At 29.8% G+C, this 20,269-nt stretch overlaps 1 protein-coding gene and 1 long non-coding RNA gene across 2 annotated transcripts; both read left to right on the top strand.

Moving 5' to 3' along the window:
• Positions 1-529: 529 nt before the first annotated feature.
• Positions 530-2,075, top strand: LOC107861166. Its single transcript, XR_001671757.2, has 3 exons — positions 530-760; positions 995-1,058; positions 1,814-2,075. It is a non-coding gene; the product is annotated as an uncharacterized LOC107861166 (long non-coding RNA).
• Positions 2,076-10,060: 7,985 nt separating this feature from the next.
• LOC107859240 (calmodulin-binding receptor kinase CaMRLK) lies at positions 10,061-14,395 on the top strand. The gene is made up of 2 exons (XM_016704171.2): positions 10,061-11,803; positions 13,332-14,395. Exons 1-2 carry the CDS (start codon positions 10,399-10,401, stop codon positions 13,958-13,960), a joined length of 2,034 nt encoding a protein of 677 aa, XP_016559657.1. The 5' UTR covers positions 10,061-10,398; the 3' UTR covers positions 13,961-14,395.
• The last annotated feature ends 5,874 nt before the right edge of the window (positions 14,396-20,269 follow it).

Genomic DNA, 20,269 nt, shown 5'->3' with positions numbered 1-20,269 from the left:
TTTTGTATGTTGAAATTATGAAATATAGTATGTTGAAATTCTGAATTTTTATATTTTCAAATTATGAAATTTCAAATAATTCCTACTAATGCATTATGTAATATGTTTACCGGGAGACCTAAAGATTTTGTTGTAGATGGGATTATATAAGATGCAGATTCAAAGTATAGAGGATTGGTTAATGCAATATGAAAACAGTTGAAGATTCACACTACCTCAATCCAAATTGAGATTAAGTTTTTGATAGGTGATACATGCCCACCAACGCTCATATACAATGACACGAAAGTAATGGTATATTTAGATCAAAAAGTAGTATTGTTGATTTTTTTTATTAAATATTTATTATATGTGACAACAAAATATATGACAATGGATATTAATAAAAATACTTGTAATATCCCATGTTAAATAAAATAAAAAAAGAGTAGTGGGCCAAGCCCATCCTCCAAGTAGAAAAAGAAAAGGAATTGACAATGCCCATTTACTCGACCCAAGACTAATTAAGAAAAGGATTTCAATCATTTCTTTACTTAATAAGCAAATTCAAATAGGAACGGGAAAACAATATAATTATATATTTCAAAGGGCTTTGCCCATTCCCTGTAAGTGCACCCCTTTTAGCAAAAGCAACAACAGTTGCGTTTATAGCATCAAAAAATGAAAAAAAAATAAAAATTAGCTTGTTTAATTGAAGAAGATTAAATCAGGGAAGAAGAGAAAAAAGTAAGATTGTTTGGAGATATCTATCGGGTTTAAGGTAAATTCTTTCCTATATTCTTATCGTGATTTTTTTAAGTCTAGGTAAATTATTTTGGGTATTGAAATTTAGTTGCTAAAGACAAGAATTTTGGGTAATAAGGTGTTGTTTTGGGATACAAAGTTTGATGAATTGGAAGTTACCATGAAACTTGAAGGTTGGGTAGTCTAATTTTATCATGAATTAGCCTAAAATACGAGATTTAACACGAGAATGGATATGATGTGATTATAGGTTTGATCCAAGAAAGCGATACGAATCATTCGAGGTGACAAATTGATATTTCGACAAGAGTACTGTGAGTAGTAATCTCACCATGATTTGTGTTTGTTAACTTGCATATTTTATACTTGATTTTGATGAAATAATGAGTTACGAAATGCTTTGAAATTGCATGTGGGGCAAGTCCTTTACTTGATATGATATTGAAATTGTTATTTGAGATATGATATTATTACTCTGAATATTCTTCACTTACATGAGAAATATATATTTTGACATGTGTTTTTATTCAAGTTTACATGTAACATGATTTGATATGAACTTTAAATGATATGTACTATTCTGAAAAATACTTTCATATGAATATCCTATTGTTTACAAAGTATAAATGGGAGTAGACCTTGATTGAATCCCGTAGCTAACGACGGGATTGTTAGACGTGGTGCACTTTGTATTTATTGATGACTATTACAGCCCTCGTTAGTGGGAAGGTAGAACTAGCATACTGATATTGATATGATATTTGACTCCTTTTTGAGGGGTTCACTATTATGGGCTATTCTTGATAAAGAAGAATGTCACACTGATTACATATTTCATTCTTGGAAACCTACCAAATATGTAATATTTGATATGATACGATGCTTTTTGAGTTTAATATTAAAATATTGGTTCACTTGGCTTACATGAAACAATGATATTGTTTATCGTTACTGTTTTCTGAAAGAGCATTATTTCATGATGATTTATGACTTGACCCTATTTAAACGGTTGTGGTTAAGTGTTATTACTCACTGAGCTAGCGCCTCACTCATCGCTATTATTTTTCAGAGAACGCAGGTGACGATGAGGATCGTGTTGGCTTGAGGATCCGAGTAGCATATTCTTGGTGAGCCCCGCAATTATTCGCGTGGGCTATAGTTTATTTATTCGACATGTTTCTTTTTTGTGAACACTCTTAGTTTGCTCCATAGTTGTGTCTTTAGAGCTTGAGTATTCTTTCATTATTTTGAATTTGTGGAGTATTTGACTTCCTCTTATTTTTGGAGATTGATTTCGTATTGTTAGTTGGTGGTATTGGTGAATTGTTGATGATTTATGGTGAATTGTGTTGGTGTTTGTGTGGTTGTTGTGTTGTTGGGTTGTTGAATTGAGATAGAAAATTTTCTTGTTAGGCCAAAAAAACAGGGAAAATTCTGTCTGATTTTCTGTAGAAATCTGATGAGATTTGCTTTGGAGTTCTGAACTCCTTAGCGCCGGTTATGATCCTATTTCGGATCGTGACAATACTGAACAATCTATTATTTGTGTTGGTATATCAGATTCTACATACAAATGATGTATTTTTATTACTATTTTTAGTGTAAGAAATTAGTATAGTACACAACACAATATATATCCATGAATTGTTTACTAAATTATGTTGAAACCAGTTTATATACTCATTTCATACTTAAGTAATACTTTTTTTTGAGTTCTCAATTATTAAGTTGATATTAAAAGTGGTATCGATGCAGTTTCGCATATATCACATTTGTATTTAATGAGTTTTATGAATGTGACAATCGATAAGAAAAATTATGTTTTATTTTACATAACATTTTTAGTGTATGTAATGGATATTACATGAAAAACTATCACCGTAAATATTGAAAAAAAAAATTGATAATTGTTTGATGTCAAATAATTTTTCATTGCAATAAAAAATAATCAGTATTAACCATGATTGTTATTGGTGTTTGTTTTCTGACAGAAGAAGATGAAGTACATTATATAAATACTATGTTAAATTCCAAAATAAAACTTTGTCCGTACCAACAATCTTATAAAGACAAAGAGTAATGACCACCAATAAACATCAAAATACAATATTCACGTCAAATGTTACTAATTGCGAAATCAAAAAATGTATAATTTGATATAGTTGATGTCAAATTTAATACCATCTGATGCGACTTAGTTTATATCAATTTCATTCAACGATGTAAAACACGAAACAAATGATAAAGTAGTATAACATTATATAAATACTACTTAAATACAAAAACTAGGGAAAAAAATATCATTTCCACCCCATACTATACAAGAAAAGTCTAAGTCACACTTAAATTATATAAGTGACCTGTTACACACCTTAACTATATAAAAGTGATATTATTACCTCCCCGCGACCCTCATTCTAAGGCGCGTGTATTACACTTATTTTAGGCGCGTCCAGCCTATTAAATAACAAAAGTAAACGGCTAAAAACATTAAGGGAAAAGGCATCGTTCCCACCCCAAACTATAGTCGAAAAATTGAATCCACACCTAAACTATATATGTGACATATTACACACCTTAACTATAAAAAGTGATACTTTTTACTAACTTGGTGCTGACGTGGCAGCGCATGTAAAACAATACACCACGTGCAAGTGGTGGTAGCCTGACAGGGTGTAAATAGTTTACTTTTTTATAGTTTAGGCGTGTAATAGGTCACTAGTATAGTTTAGGTGTGGCTTCGACTTTTCGGGTATAGTTTGGGGTGGGAACGATGTCTTTTCCCCAAAAAATAAACTTAATCCATACCAACAATCTTAGAAAAACAAACAATACTGAGCACCAAATACTTAAATCAAATTATTAACTATCTTAAAAAAAATAAACAGTAAATAGAAAAAATGATTCAATATCAATTTTATACCAATTTAATACAGAAAAAAAATCAAAATCAAATTATATTAACTTTACAAATTTTTCTTGATTTCTTCGTGTGAACCTTCTTATCACAAACTTTACCAACACTCACATTGGCTTTGGACCTTGTAACTCTAGCATTTTATCTATTTTTTATTTCTTCATTTTATGAGATAAAATTTCATCTTCAAAATCAAAATCTGAAGCTTGTTCAACAACCTTTTTTCTCTTATCAATCATCTTAAATTCTGGAACAACAATCTTTTTTTACGCTAACTAGTTTTGCATGTTGAGTTACGGCTGCTTCAATAATGGTGAATTTTTTAAAAAATCGATTTTGAATTAAAATCAACCCTCTAAGTCGCACTTATATAATACGTGCACAAGAAAAACGTAAAAAATTATAGATGAAAGTTAAATAGTAAAGATCTCTTGAGTATGAATATTGGTAGTGATATATCCAAAAACATGAAAAATTATAGAAGAGAGTTAAAAAAAAGGAAAAAAGAAGTTGAAAAAGGTAAACAGTTGCTTTTATTGGTAATAAAAGACGTAAAAGGTAAGAAAGTGTAGAAGTAAGTTAATTATTAAAGTTAATATAAAGTAAAAAATCAACTCTTAACTTTAAAAAATACATTTACCATATATGACTCCTTAAATTGTGAACAAACTTTAATATTTAATTATTAAAAAAAAATCATTAATACCAATGATATAACTTGCCACAACTATCCAAAGCCTTGATTAAGAGTGATAAATATTAAATGCTAAAAATAAGGAAATAATATAAATAATAAATATTAGAAAATTGATTTTCGGATATTTAATTAAAATAGATTTTTCTAAAAAGTTGCTATAGCTTGTAATTATTTCTTTAATCTAGTAATTATTAAAATTTTTTACTATAACTTGTAATTAACAATCTAATAAGTCTATTTAGGATAATTTCGCATTTAGAAATGATACTAAAATAGGTTCCCCTTGATATTTTATACCCCATTAAAAAGATCTTATAACAATGGCTTTTATAAGGGATGATCTTGATTTTTTATCCCTTAAAAACTTTACTCAAGGCAAAGGTTCTAAATTTTGCCAATAAGATAGACGTTTAGGACATTTTAAGATCGAGAATCTGCAAAATCAATCAAAAGTTATGTTTTATACGTAAAAGATAAAACTTAGTATTGTTGTCCATCAGACATAAGTTCTAACTTGTGCCCATAAGGCAGGCGTCCAAGACATTTTGAAAATAAAAAAAGGACAAAAATGTTCCTTCAATATAAACTATTTCCACTAAATAGTAATTCCCTCTTATCAGTCACTAAACTAATTTCTTTTTATTGCCACTTGTTAGTGGCCATTTTGCACGCTAGTTGCTTCTCTTTTTAAAAAAAGAAAAAGAAAAAGAAAAAAAATTCGCTAGTTCATTTTATTTTTTTTTATTTTGCTTTTTTTTCCGATGTTCTATTTTTATTAAAATTTGGTGCTTCATTTTGTTATAAAAAAAATCGATGTTCTTTTGTGTATTTTCACTGTTTTTTGTACTCTTTTGTTTTTTTTGCAGCTCTTTTGCTTTTTAAAAAAATCTGCTCCCTTAATTGTATTATATTGGAACAATACAATATATATCTACATATATATAATATAGTATAATATAATAGTGATATAAATATTTTATATAATAATGATATAATCTCTATGCACACCCTATACATATACATATATTTTATAATAATGATACAATTTTTATATAGATCATATATAAAAATAGATATTCTCTCTTTATATCTATCAAACACTTTACAACATCTTCCTTTCACATCCACACATAATATTGACTAGTATATTTTTCCCTTTCAAAGTTTGTTTAGTTGGAGTTAGTGTAACCACAGTTGTTGTATATTGGAACATGCATTATGTATATTTATGAAATAATGACATTGACTATCAAAAAAGTTATGTGAAAACTTTACTATAAGAAACTTTATTTGATCAAAATAAATACATAGAATTTTGAGGAGCAGATGCAAACTCAAAATGGAAAACCTAACTCTAACTTTCTTCAATAGTTCAACTGCAATTTCCCAAATCCAAAAACCAACCTCCAATATTATTGCTAGTCCAAAAGTGAAACTATAAATAAAACAAGTCAAACATCAAAAGTAAATTAAAAATATAGGAAAATAAAATTTCATCAAACAAGCTAGTGGGATGATATAAAGTGAATGTGAAAGATGGTTCATTGAAAATGGAATAGGTGAAAAATATGTTTTCATGTTCATACTCTTATCTTTTCTGAAAAAAATAGTGGTGGTGATAGTACAAATTAGTCAAAAATAATTGAGGGTACTATAATATGTTAAATTATACATTGATTGTAAAAAAAATATCTTTACAATGTATATATATATATATAGCCGATGTTGCATTATAATTTTGGATCGCAGATCGCTTCATATGAGCTGATCGATCCATCTAAAAAGAGATAAAACTTAGAAAGTAACTTCTTTGAGAGAATTTATATTATCATCACGATTAATTAAAAAAGCAAATCTTCCTCAATATTGAAGAAAACTTCTCTAGTTCTACGCAATAAATAACGATAATGAGAGACATCTAATTTGTTAATATCAACTCCGTTTTCTGAAGGTTATCTTGGTGCAATTATTTTGATGGTGAGTTCAACAATTTTTATAGTGTAATAAAAATACACATTTTGTTATTCTTTCCCCTAGATTTATTCTAACAATCGGAATGTTTAATATGATAATGAATTTCTAGAATATAGATGGTTGGGATATATATAAAGGAGAAACATCATATATGGTTCTGTAGGAGTATAATATAATTATAAATTGGACTTTTTCCCATCTATACAAAAAGAAAATGAAAGAATCGTATACAAAAAGTTTAAGTAAATTAAACTGACTATTGGTACTATTGAAAGCAGCCATATTAAAGGGTTCATATTTATACAACAGCACAAACTATTGAGAAAATTAGCAGCAACCACAATTCTCTTTGAGTTTGTTAAAGTACTCTAATTTAATTTTAGTTTAAATTAAAATATGTATAGTGATCCCAAATGGGGAATCCACTTTCAGGTAGATAGTTGGTAGATTTATATTTTAAAATTATAATTCGAAAATCTGAGTTGTCATTCCATTTGGAAGTTTAGGTTTTGGCTTCACGCAAGGTTAGGTGAAGTCATTTGCTATACATTATCATTCTCTTTGAAATTAATAATATACCAATACATTCTTATCTAGTTTACTTTGATTATTTTTACTACTACTGTTATCAATATTTTTATTATAGCTTTTACTTTTGTGTTTTTCAAATTGAAAATGATTTTCTTGAGCCTAGAAGGTATCTATTCGCTCCATCAAAATTAAGTAGGAATAATATCTTTGTACACTTCAGGAAAAAAGCTATAATATCATGAGAGGGGTCGAAACTATATTTTACACTTTTAAATTTTACTTTTGTGATTACACCGAGTATGTTATTTTTATTGTAATAATATGCTTATCTAGTTTACAAGAGGGCAAATTGAAAAATTTATAGTAATCAATAATTATTTAATAACATGCTGAAATTCAAATTCAGTGTACGAGTTGCTTTCTTTTGTCCAAATCAATTGTTTTTTCTTTTGTCATTTTATGCTACACAGGTTACGACTATATAAAATAAAACATGATGGACTGATTTGCATCGACTTATCAAAGATTTAATAATGATAAACTTGTAAACATATTACTGAACCGAATGTGATTATATTATATTATTTAAACGAAGTGGACAAATAATGCGAGTTAATATATAATTCTTCTTAATTAATATAATAATGAAACTTTAATTTATTGTACTGCACCGAGAGATAAATTTAAAAGTTACAGTTTCAAATGCTACTAAACTCACCGACTCATATTAAGTAGGAGTAAATTATTTTTTAATGCATATACTTAATTTGGGTCAAAATTACAGGAACGTAATATATTGATTGGAGTAGTAAGAGTGAATTCGAAAAGGTAGCAATAAACATTTTTTTGTATTTCCAAATAGTATGATTTGTTCTTGAAATATTTTGATTATTAAAAGTGATTAATAAAAAATATTAGACGAATTGAATAATGCTCCCCTCCTTATACGCTTTGAAATTTGTCATGTTCCAAATTGATTTTTCGTCCATCATATATTTTTTAAGGACATTGAATTCAATATTTTTTTGGAGGTTTATGAATAAACGTAAACATGGGATTTGTAATTTACAATTACTTGTCCACTAAAATTTAATTGTACTCCATGACTTTGATGAAGTCAAGGTCTTTTTTCAAATAATTGTGGCATGATTATTGTTATTATATGCTTGACTTATACTACGTGAATAATCTTTTGCCCATACATGTTATTTCATATCTTCTTCCAAGAAATAATACCCATGCCTCCTTTGTCAAAAAAAGAGTTGCAGAATAATAGGAGAATATATAATTGTTTTATAAAAAAAGTGTTAGATTTAAGTACTGATGTCTCTATGATTATTTTGATTATTATTAGCTTCATGCAGTAAAGTAGATGTCACATGCATGATTAACATTAACTAATCTTTGTTAAGGTAGCACAAGTAATGGCTTTGAATTAAGTGAATTACATATTCTTAAGTATTTACTACTCCATCCGTTTCAAAATAGTTGTCATGTTTCGCTTCTTAAAACTCAACCTGACTAATTTTCAAAGCTAAAACAGATCAGACTGATTTATTATTCTTATGATCCTGAGAATTAGAAGTTTGAGAGATTTATGATCTCTCATCAGATGAAATCCAAATTTCACTCAGCGCACATTTCTTCTTTTGAACCAAATTTCAATCTGTGCTGAGTCTTATTTTGAAGCAAAATTAAGTGTTTTTATTGCCTTTCTTTTTTCTTCTTAATTTGAGATGACTCCTTGACGATATTACTTTTATTTACAACCCCCCCCCCCCCCCCCCCCCCCACACACCCCCTTTTTTGCAAGTGTTAAATTTATGTAATATAATGGGGTGTAGTAGTTTTTTTTTACAAAAAAAAAAAAACAAAAAGTAGCTTAAAGTTTATATTATTTGATTTGCTCCAAATGACAGATAAAGCACACAATGAATGAATTCAAAAAAACTCAAAAAATTGGGCACAAAATGACAAATAATTGGGGGACAGATTAATGTGTTAAAAGAAAAATCAGCCTAATAATCAAGTTTATTAATGACTCAACTAGAGAACGAATTGACAAGGAGAAGAAACAGGTCAAACTTGGTCTCTCAGCCCCCGTTTGCTACCGAATACGCGTTTTAATATTCGACTACAAATTTGTCAGTAGTAACGCTAATAGCAACCAGCAACCAATTGGCCACCGATAAATTCTTAAAATGAAATTTAGATTTGTGGAGAATTAATCCTTGATTTGTCGGGTTGGGAATATCTTGAAAAATCAAAAAAAATAAAAACACTAATAGTAACAACTAATAATATATTTGGTGTAATTTTTGAACGAAGGTCAAAATCAAAGCTGTAAATCTTATCTCTATCCAGAGCGGATCAAAAAGGGTAAGGTGTTTAATTACTACGAATCTTTCGATCAAGAATTATACTTTTAATTTATTTCTTTATAGACACCTTCAACCAATATTAATTTCTTTTTTAATTAAAAAAAAATGTTGAGACTTTTAATAGATTTAAAATAGTTTCAGAGTCAGGTGGACTTTTAGCAGGATAATTAAGATTGAAGTTTTATTAATGTAAAAATTTCAAACTAACCCCAATTGCATAGAATTTTAATAATTTAGTAGCTGATCATCCAAATTTTAATCTATTGATGATGATTTGTGTTCCACTAAATAGTTTTTTCTCATTCACCTTTTTTTAAGCCATTCGCATTCTTATGTATGATTTAAAAAAATAAAATCACACACACTATTTACAAGCAAAGAGACACAACGAGAGAGGGGAGACCTTTGAGAATTATTTTCACTGCTTATTTTTATTCGCAACCTTTTGCTTTAATTATTTTTTAAAGTCAAACTGTATTAAATTAATCTAAAATTTAGATTTTAAAAACCATACAAAAAATATTATGCTCTCTCCATCCTAAATTATTTGTTCCAAATTGAGATGACACATTTATTAAGAAAAATAATTAATAGCATGATTAGTTTACCATAGTGCCCTATTAAATGATGTTTATATTTTAACTTAAAGAAAAAGTAATTAATACAAAGGGTAAAATATGAAAAAAAAAAATTACTTCTTCTTGATTAATGAAAAAAGATAAGTAAAATAAAAAATTTGGGACGAATAATTTAAGACGGAAGAAGTACATTGTAATCTTTATTATATTGTGATAAAAAATATTATTTTAAAATACTAATTAAAATTCATATAACTAGGTTAATTAAATGGATGCTTGAGTTGAACCTCAAAGGAAGTTTAGGTTCAACAAACCCTCTCACGGATCCACATATATTTGTACATATCTCTCTCTCTCTCTTTCATATTCTACCATTTATTTTCTCTAGTAGTATTTTTTCTCTCTCCATATATAAAACCAAACCAATTGTGTTGGACTTATTTACCTCCACAGCTCCACTTGAAAAATCCTCCTTCCTTCATCTACTCTTATCAAGTCTCTATGGCATTTACATCAACTACTTCCAACTGAAACAAACACACAAAAAAAATCACAATTACAACAACAAAAAAAAAAATGAAAATCTTCTCCACACTCTTCATTTTCCTATCTCTTTTCACATTCACAACATCAGAATCCACTTGCAAAAACAACCCAGATTTATCTCTTGTTTCCAAGGCTTTCAGTTCTGTTTATGGCTTTGATGTTACGTGGTTTGGTTCAAACTGTTCCTCTCCAATAACTGAGATAAAATTGTCTTCAAGAAGCCTTACTGGCACAGTATCATGGAAGTACTTAACAAATTTGTCACATCTTCATACTATAGATCTATCAAACAATTCCTTAAAGGGTTTTGTTCATCCTATGTTTTGGTCTATTTCATCTTTGGTTCAAGTCAATTTGTCAAAGAATAAGCTAGGGGGAACAGTTGCTGTAACAAAGTCATCATCACCTATTCAAAGACTTGATCTTTCTTTTAATAGGTTTACCAACTTTGGTTCTGTTTTTTATGGTTTTCCTAATCTTACTTCTCTTGACCTTTCACATAATGATCTCAAGATTTTGCCTTTTTGGTTTACCAACTTAACTAAGCTTGAAAATTTGAGCATTTCTAGTTGTAACATTTATGGTAATCCACAACCCATTTCACATATCAAGTCACTTAAGCATTTAGATGTTTCTGTCAACCATATGAATGGTCAATTTCCCAATGATTTTCCTCCTCTTTCTAGTCTTGATTTCTTGAATATCTCATTCAACAACTTCACTGGTGTAGTGCCTCAAGACCAGTATGCAAAGTTTGGCAACTCTTGTTTCATTCATGCTGGGAATGTCCAGACCAAGAATCTCTTACCAAATCACAAGAATTCCTCACAATTCCACATTAAAAATCACAACTTTACAACCCCACCACACAAAATGTTGCCTATGAGACACAAACCAATGAACAAAAACACCAACAGAAAAAAGCCCAAATCAAGAAAGAAAGTTTTAATCACAGCAACTTCAGCTGCCTCAGCATTTCTAATCTTGGTCATGGGGTCAATCTTATTGTGTCTGTACAAGAGGAGAAAATCATTGGCTAGAAAAAACAAATGGTTAATCTCAAAGCCAATACAAGTACCTTTTAGAATGGACAAATCAGGGCCATTTTCATTTGAGACAGAGTCGGGAAACTCATGGGTTGCTGACATAAAAGAACCAAGTTCAGCATCAGTAGTAATGTTTGAGAAGCCATTGATGAACCTAACATTCAAGGATCTCATAGTAGCCACATCTCACTTTGGGAAGGAGTCATTGTTGGCAGAAGGGAGGTGTGGCCCAGTTTACAGGGCTGTACTTCCAGGTGACTTACACGTGGCAATCAAGGTTCTTGAACATGCTAGGGAACTAGGCAATGATGATGCTATTGCCTTGTTTGAAGAACTGTCAAGGCTTAAGCATCCTAATCTATTGCCTATTTCTGGATTCTGCATTGCAGGTACAAATCGGTTTGTTTTTCAACTATTTCAAATTTTATATTCAGGGGTGGTTTGGTTATTGAGATTAGAAAAATATGGAAATTTTGATTTGATTTTTATATGATGTGTGATTAGTCCCATAATTGTTATTCGCATGTAGAGTCAATCAAAAATAATCTTTATCCCTTGACAAAGTAGAATTCGCTACTTGTGTAATTTTACATTGTGTGGGTTATTAGTGGCGAACTCAAAATTTGTTTTGGTGTAGACATTTAAAGAAATAAAAAAATGAACAATTAGTTATAGCGATATTATATTATAAAATGATATTATACTCGCTTCATTAAAAAATAATTAAATTATTGGGGTGTGATAAATTTTGTAAGAAGAATCTTTTAGAATATAAATTGTAGGTTACTTTTCTTTGTTATTTAGTTGTTCTTAAATTACACTGCTAATGTGAAATACTTAAGAACCTCATTAAATGTAAGTGTAAAATTGAAAAAAAAAAATTCAATATGTCTCTTTGGACATTAAAAATTGTTAATCCTTACAGTAAATAAGTGATGATTAATCCTTAACTAAAAATTATAATTAAAAAGATACACAGCATAATTAAGTGAAGATTAATCCTTATATTTCACCTCTACCATTATAATTTCTGCACTTCCTAAACACTAGTACTACTTTTTGGCACACTCCAAATAGGGTATTTCCCTAATCTTTCAAAATGAGAAATATTTGTCAGAAAATTAGGGGGAAAATATCTAGAGGTGACCTATATAGATATTGAATGCAATCACGTGGAGGATGGGATCAGAAAAGAGTACAGCCAGTAGTAGAAGTAGTAGTAGGGGGAAGAGAAGTAAATGAGACAGAAATCTTTGCAACCATAGAAACGTAAGCAGTAGTTATGATTATATACATACAACAAACATAAGCCAGTATATAGGAATGCGTGAATTGTTTGGATGTTAGTATTATCACCATGACCCCCTTTAATGCTCCTTGTAAATTGTGTCTTAATTTTACCCACTAAAGTCAAAACTTTCAAATCTTATGCCAGGTTGGGATTTGAAAAATATATTGAACTGTAAACGTCAATTCTGATAATGCTCTTGGTAAATTGTGTCCAATTTAATTTACACGATGAAGTCAAAACTTTATAAATCTTACCAGATTGGGAGTTTGATTGTTCAACCTTGGTTTATGTTTTTGAAAGAATGTTGCTCAAATGTTATCCATAAATTATTGTATTTTTTTTTGGAGGCCTTCATGAATTGCTTAGTAGACAGGATATTTTAAGTAGTAAAATAGACTCATCTAAGGTACCTTTAAAAAGCATTAATGGTTCAGAAGAATGTCATTCTCAATTGAAAATTGCTTAAAGTAGGAAACTTATTTCATGACATGCATTGATTGAGCATTGTAGTATCAAAGTCCTTGTCAAATACTAATATTGAAGGCTCTTCTAGGAACCAAAGAAAAATTGCTCCATTTAATCAATTCATATTTAAAGCTAACTTTTAATGCTTCCCCTTGACTCAGGGAAAGAGAAGTTAGTGTTGTACGAGTTCATTGCCAATGGTGACCTACACCGATGGCTACACGAGCTTCCAACTGCTGCCCCCAACGTGGAAGATTGGACTAACGACACGTGGGAGGTACAAAACGGGCCCCAAATAACGTCACCCGGGAAAATGGAATGGCACACGCGCCACCGCATTGCGGTTGGGATAGCGCGTGGACTAGCCTACCTCCACCAGGCGCAGTCTAAGCCGGTGGTTCACGGTCATTTGGTACTATCAAATATCTTACTAGCCGATGACTTTGAGCCTCGGATAGCCGATTTTGGACTAAGTCAAAACCGAGTCAATGGATCTAGTGAGATGGATGTGTACGATTTTGGAGTCGTATTGGTGGAGTTATTGACGGGGAAAATAGGCTCGGACGACACGATAAAATCGGTGAGGAGGCTAGTGAAGGATGGACACGGAGCGGACGCGCTCGACTCGAGGCTAAAACTCGATGGTGACTCAGTGAGCGAGATGGTTGAGTGCCTCCGAGTTGGGTACTTGTGCACAGCGGAGAGTCCAAACAAACGGCCTAGAATGCAACAAGTCCTGGGTTTGCTAAAAGACATTCATCCTCACCCACTCGGACCTCATCCGAGTTGACTCGGTGCAGCCCGATACGTGCCAAAATTGAAAACCACTCTCACTCCAGCGCGTGAGTGCCACGACGAGGAAGATGGACTGGCAGCATTGCATTATTGTACTCCCATGTGTTTGATTGACCACTGAAAAGTCAACAGTACAAGCCCAACTCTCCCACTCAGGTTTTCCACTTCATCAATGGCATTCACTCACGTGCAGGTCACGTGGTTTTACTGTCAGGAAGATGTAGTGAGATGGACATTTTTGTTGAAATGTTGTATATTAAATTAGGAAAAAAAAAAAAAGAGTTTTGACAGATTTTTTGTATATTTTTTAATTTAGGAAATTTTCGAAATAACCTTTTTGCGTCATCTTTGAAATAGTAGTATAAATTATGTACGCTCTCCTCTCCTTAGATTTTACTATGTGGAATTATATCGGATATGTTAGTAATTTTTTTAATTTAGGGGATGGGGGTTTGTTGTATTTTGAAGTGGAGCAGAGAAGGCAGAGAATCCCACTAATTGATTGCCTCTTCTAAGGGACATTAGAATCATCAACTCCTTTAGTTTTCTTTTCTTTTCTTTACATTTTTTTCTCTTTAATTTAAACTTTTCTTGTTTGTTTGTTCTTTTCCTTTTTCTATTTATAACTTTATTCCCTTCATTTTTTTTAATTGGAGCAGTCTTTAATTTTTTGTTTGAGAGGACAAAAGGGAGCTATGATATATATAAAAAAGTAGGGTTTAGAACAATCTTTTCTAAAGTGATTGGGTCAAATATTGAACCAATGAAGGCATCCCATGCATGGGGATTTTTAAATTTTTCCTTTTTATTATTTTCATTATATTTAACCTTCGCATCATTTTGATGCCACCAAGGCCACATGGGTGCCTTTAACCTTAAAATATTATGAATTTGAAATATCAATAGTTAATTTTGTAGGCAAAAATTCCACTGTTATCAGCTAGCACATAATTTTGACTTGTTCTAAATGGCAGACATTATATATTAATTAATAAGAGATACATTCTTCCTTTTGTTACTAGTTTCTTATATTATTTCATTTTGCTTTAACAGATATGATTACTTCTTGTTATTTGAATAAAGATCGTCAAAATATTGTTAGCAACAGAAAACGGTTAACAAAAAGATGACAGGCAAATTTCTTTTTTTTTTTTCCTTCCAAATTTTCATATTATATATACTTAAACTTTTAAAAGAAATGCGATCTCTTACCCTCTTACAAAATGAGTAGAAGTAAATGACATTTTCAAATCTCTTATGTATAAACTTAAGATGTTTTATGTGTAAAACGTGAAGATTTCTCGTCAAAAGGCCATAAAACTTTTTTTCTTAAAAAATAGTAAAAGGCTAGAAACAATTAGTTGTGTAAAATCTCTAATATGACATGATCAAAAAACACATAAAGAATGCATTCTCTTCCTATTTTTATTTCTCATTTTGGGGTTCCCTTAGGAATGTTTCAGTCAAGGGAAAGAACTGGTACAAAATTCCATATTGGGATTCATATGTTTAACCAATAACAAAGAGAAATATTGAATTAAAAGAATGATTGATGGATGGAAGAAATGGAGTAAAATATTTATCCAAGGCTATTGTATGTTTCAATGAAGATTTGGGGGGTCTGTTTATTTGGTGATCAAAATAATAATGAGGGAAAAGTAATTAAAAAGCAAAATCAACATGTATGGAAGATCCATTTTCAATTTTCTCACTTTCAAAGGTTTGGTCCTTTAAACCTTTTCACTTTACCCACTTTTCTTACATGTAATATCATTGAAATGATGCCATTGTAAAGAAAAAGGCAGAACCATCTTTTGCTCCTTATCTTATGCATTTTTTATTTTTTTTTAAGATGTACATATTGTTTCTAAATCCTGAATATCCCAGCGTATAATTTAGGTGAGTTTTTAATTTCGTTGTTACATAAGGTTACTTGGATTTCTATTTTTCTAGTTGAATTTTAACTGATGTTGATGCATCATTCGACTCTTTGAGACCATTTATGCATTAATATAGCGATGTCCATTGTTATCCACAAAAGAGAAAAAGAAAAAGTAAGCCAATATGATAAACGAAAATGTATTTCCTTAACTATGACAAATCGGCAATGAATAACATGTGATTATGGTTGGAATATTAAAGAGAAAATAATATCCAACTATACTTTTGAAAATAAAAAAGAGCTAACTACACGTACTCTCCATAGAAAGAAAATTGGAACATCTAGAAATAGGAATGGGTAAGGGAAAAAAGTGATTAAACAAGAGGAATAGAATGGTCCATAAACCAAACAAGAGAAAAAAAAATGGAAAAGAAGTAAATATGACAAAGGAAGACATTGATGTTTACATGCAACTACAATTGAAAAATCAAAGCATCGATGCGTGCCGTGAGGGGTTTTTCATGTACAATTAGTGTATGACATTAGAATGAGAGACAAACTTAAATGAATCGAAATGAACATGAATAATTTACATAAGTAACTCTATGTTTGTTCGAGATTAACACGTAGTTGTAATCATTCTTGTATTTACTCACAACTACACAAAATACAAAGGCGAGAGAATGGTATCTTTGCACTTGCACCATACATATTTGCTTGTTTCTTCACTTTGATAGAGATTTCATTTGTATCTCTTGTTTACCGATGCCTCTATGGCAATGGCACAATTTAGATATTTTGCCGTTGTTTTCTTTAATTCGATCATTTATATCTTATACACACATTTTAAATCACAAAAGATTGATGAACATGAAATGAGGTAAATCTCATTAGAGGAGGAATTAACAAAGATAGTTAGGCGTCAGTTAATTTGGTAGAGTGTATAAGAACAATGCAGAATCTAGTGTATTAGTATTACTTGCATTAGTAATGTTTGTATTAGTTATAAGAAATAATACATCTTACATAATTTCTATTGAAGAAATGTTTGTTTACAAAAATATCCTTCTTTGATTTTGTACACTTTTTTACAACAAAATTCTTTTGACATCTCAGACATAATTAGTATTGTTGGACTAGTATATAGAGGTTTAGGATTAATTGAAAGATCTTCGTCTTTGAGCATGAAATGTTACGCCAACGATTAACATAATCGAAACAAAAATAAAATCTAAGACGTAAAATTAAGAAATAGTCTAGATATTTTTTAATCTTTTTGAAGACCCTCAAAGCGAAGCAAAAATATGTAACAGTTATTTAAATCAATTATTCATTGTTGTAAATTAAAATGGTGGGAAAAGAAATTGTGAAGTGTTTTGAAAAGATTCACTATTGCAAATTAAAATGGCGGAAAAAGGAATGGTGAAATATTTTGAGAGGGAAATTGAAGGGTATTAAGGTTATTTAATAAGTTAATACATGTGTTTAAAGCCTTTGTCTTACTAATACATGGGAAATGGAGTGTATTACTAATACACACTTCAATATACAATAAAGTGTATAACTAATGTTTGCGTTAGTTATACATAGATAAGGAAATGTATCAAACAAGGTATTAGTAGTACACATTAACTAAAGCATGCATTGTATTTTCCAATACACTCTACCAAACGACCCCTTAAGGAGAAAATTCTGTTGAGAGCGCAACCTCTAGAATGGGCCTTGTAACGCGCGATCTGGATTAGTCGGGGCTCCAATGAGGACACCGGACACCAACTGGGAAATTTAAAAAAAAAAAAAAAAAAATATTTGATGGACATTGGACATATGTTTTGGAAGTATAATATGGTAGATAAGTCTAAAAGTCCAGTCCAAACAAGAAGCAAAATGTACAAGTCCAATTAAAAAAAGAGCTGAGCCCATAGAAGTCCGTTACCAAAGACAGCTTCAGTATCTGAGAAAATTTATGTAGAATGATTAGTCCTGGAATTGTTTTGTATTATTTAGTTACAAATTAAAATTTAATTCAGATATATTCAATTTCTATTGCAGAAATAAAATTTATACAAGAATATGCTAGATAAAATATTAAAAACTTTAATATTATTACTGAAATTCAAAAGTATTACAAGTGGAACTTTGATCTAGTGTTTTGGAGTTGTGAAATTACAAGTCACACCAAACTATAGGAAGCGTTGTGAAATTTTAAAGTATCAATTTAAACTTCAAGATTTTTCATGGATTTTAGACTATTTTCAAACTTGGGGACATTTTCATATAATTTGAACAACTTACTCTATTAACGTAATGTTTATTTAAAGTGATCGAGCGGACCGTTCCAAAGCCGATGGGTCCTAAGAAACTTAGAAAGAAGAAAATTAATATAGAAACTATAATTAAGAAAGAATAAGGAGAAAATGAATTGCTTAAGTAAGATAATCACTATAAGGCTTTTCTTTTTTTCTGTATGCCGCTCCGCGAGTAAGGAATGCCACGCGCGAGCGGAGCAAAAAGAAAGCAAGGGGACTTCATCTCTTTTTTGGGAAGAAATCCTTTGATTGCGTATTGAATATAGATTCATGTCTTTCTTGTTCCACTAGCTAAGACCAAATTCTCACATTTCACTTTCATTATTATAACCTTCCTTTTTCATGTCAAAGATTAGAAGCTACACGTAAATTCTCATTGAATCTCGGTTGTTCTTAATAAAAATAACTATTTATTTAAGTCTTCGGTTAACGCCACTATATCTTTCAAAATTGGGGACATTTTCATAGAATGTGAACTATCATGATTCAAGTTTCTGGAACTTTTAGAATTTGAATTGATCAAGCTTTAGGATTTTTTCATCGACTTTAAACTCACACAAATATTTATATTATGGTGTTCACTAGGATTCGACTAGAAATCCTTACGATCACTATAACTTGGTGTTAAGGTAAACTCATCCTAATTTCACTTTCGGCTTTAGTATTATTTTCTGTTTGCATACTTTTTTCTAATGAGGTTAAATTTAAAGTGTGGCATCAAAATATTTTATTTATGCAAATTATGCCAGAGTTCTTTTCTACTTTAGTTAAATATATCTTTATCTAATTCTTTTTTTTCTATATTAAAAGTGGCTAAATATTTAATATTTTTATAAGCGAGCTCCTATCTGCACTCTTATTAACTCAAACTTACAATTTCACGATTAAATATGAAGAATATTTATTCTCCCTCGTATAGCTAATTAAAGCTTGATTAGCAAAAATAGAGGGAAATATTTTCATATCTTTTTCTTAAAATAATAATAAGAATAATCAGAGGGAAATTAAAGTGGAAGGAGGAATTATTCACTTTTTTTCCCGACTTCAGAGAATCTGGAACCAAAATATGCCCTGCAACTAAAAAAAGTACCCATGTATGCCATCTAAAAAAAAGCATCAAAATAAGATTTGTGCACTTAATAAGTGCACAATCCATTTATTTATAGACTGTGCACTAAAAAAATGCACAATATATTATTTTTGATTGTGCACATTTTTAGTGCACAATTCATTTATTTATATTGTCCACTTTTTTGCATGATTGTGCACTTATTTTGGTCCTTTAATATTTTAAGTAATGAAAAAGTGATCTAAAATATTTATATCAAAAAGAATTTGTAATAAAAATTCATATTTTGTGTTATAATACAAGACATGTAAATTATGTTTTACAAAGTCATTAGAGGCATATGTTTAATTGATGACCCACGTATAAGTTAAATTTCAAAATATTTTCTTAAGAACTTCATAATCTACAAATTATTTTTCTACACAATTTATTCTCTAAATTTATGCTTTGCGAAACTAGGTCATAATTAAGTATACTTTAATCTTCTAATATTCATTAATAAGGAATGAAGAGTAAAAATCAATTCTTGGAAAAACTTAATTTTAAATATGATCAATCAAATTATAAGCCAATTAAAAATTGAATAGAAAAAAATTAAAAAATTATATATATAAAAATAAATAAATATTTCTTTTGAAAAAAATATAAAACTAAAAATACTAAAAGAAAATTACTATGGAGGGACTTTGAATTAAAAAAGACAAACAAATTTGTCAATTAAGTTAGGATACTTTAAGTTTTAAGAATTAGATAAAACGGACAAAAAAAATCAATTTTTTTTTTATATATTTTCGTTCAACAACTAAAAAGGTTGTCTCAATAACTATCAAAGTTATTCGACAACTTTAATAGTCAACTTCGATAGTTATTGAGACAACTAACAAAGTTATCAAATAACTTTAATTGTTCCAATAACCGTTTCAATTATTTAAATAATTTTATCCTTTTAAATTTAATAATATTGTGAGACCCACTTATCATTTTTTTTAATTAAACATTTGAGGTCTTTTAACTTATTTTTCTCTACTATTTAGCGGAATCTCC

This window comes from Capsicum annuum, chromosome 2, assembly GCF_002878395.1.
Source record: "Capsicum annuum cultivar UCD-10X-F1 chromosome 2, UCD10Xv1.1, whole genome shotgun sequence".
NCBI lineage: Eukaryota > Viridiplantae > Streptophyta > Magnoliopsida > Solanales > Solanaceae > Capsicum > Capsicum annuum.
Note: the sequence above shows the minus strand (reverse complement) of the source record. Positions and strands in the feature narration are given on the sequence as shown.

Bases quoted from the DNA above. Each gene is read 5' to 3' on its own strand.
- LOC107859240 (XM_016704171.2), top strand. From the start codon at position 10,399: ATGAAAATCTTCTCCACACTCTTCATTTTCCTATCTCTTTTCACATTC. The intron at 11,804-13,331 runs GTACAAATCGGT...CCCTTGACTCAG, and splicing joins TTCTGGATTCTGCATTGCAG to GGAAAGAGAAGTTAGTGTTG.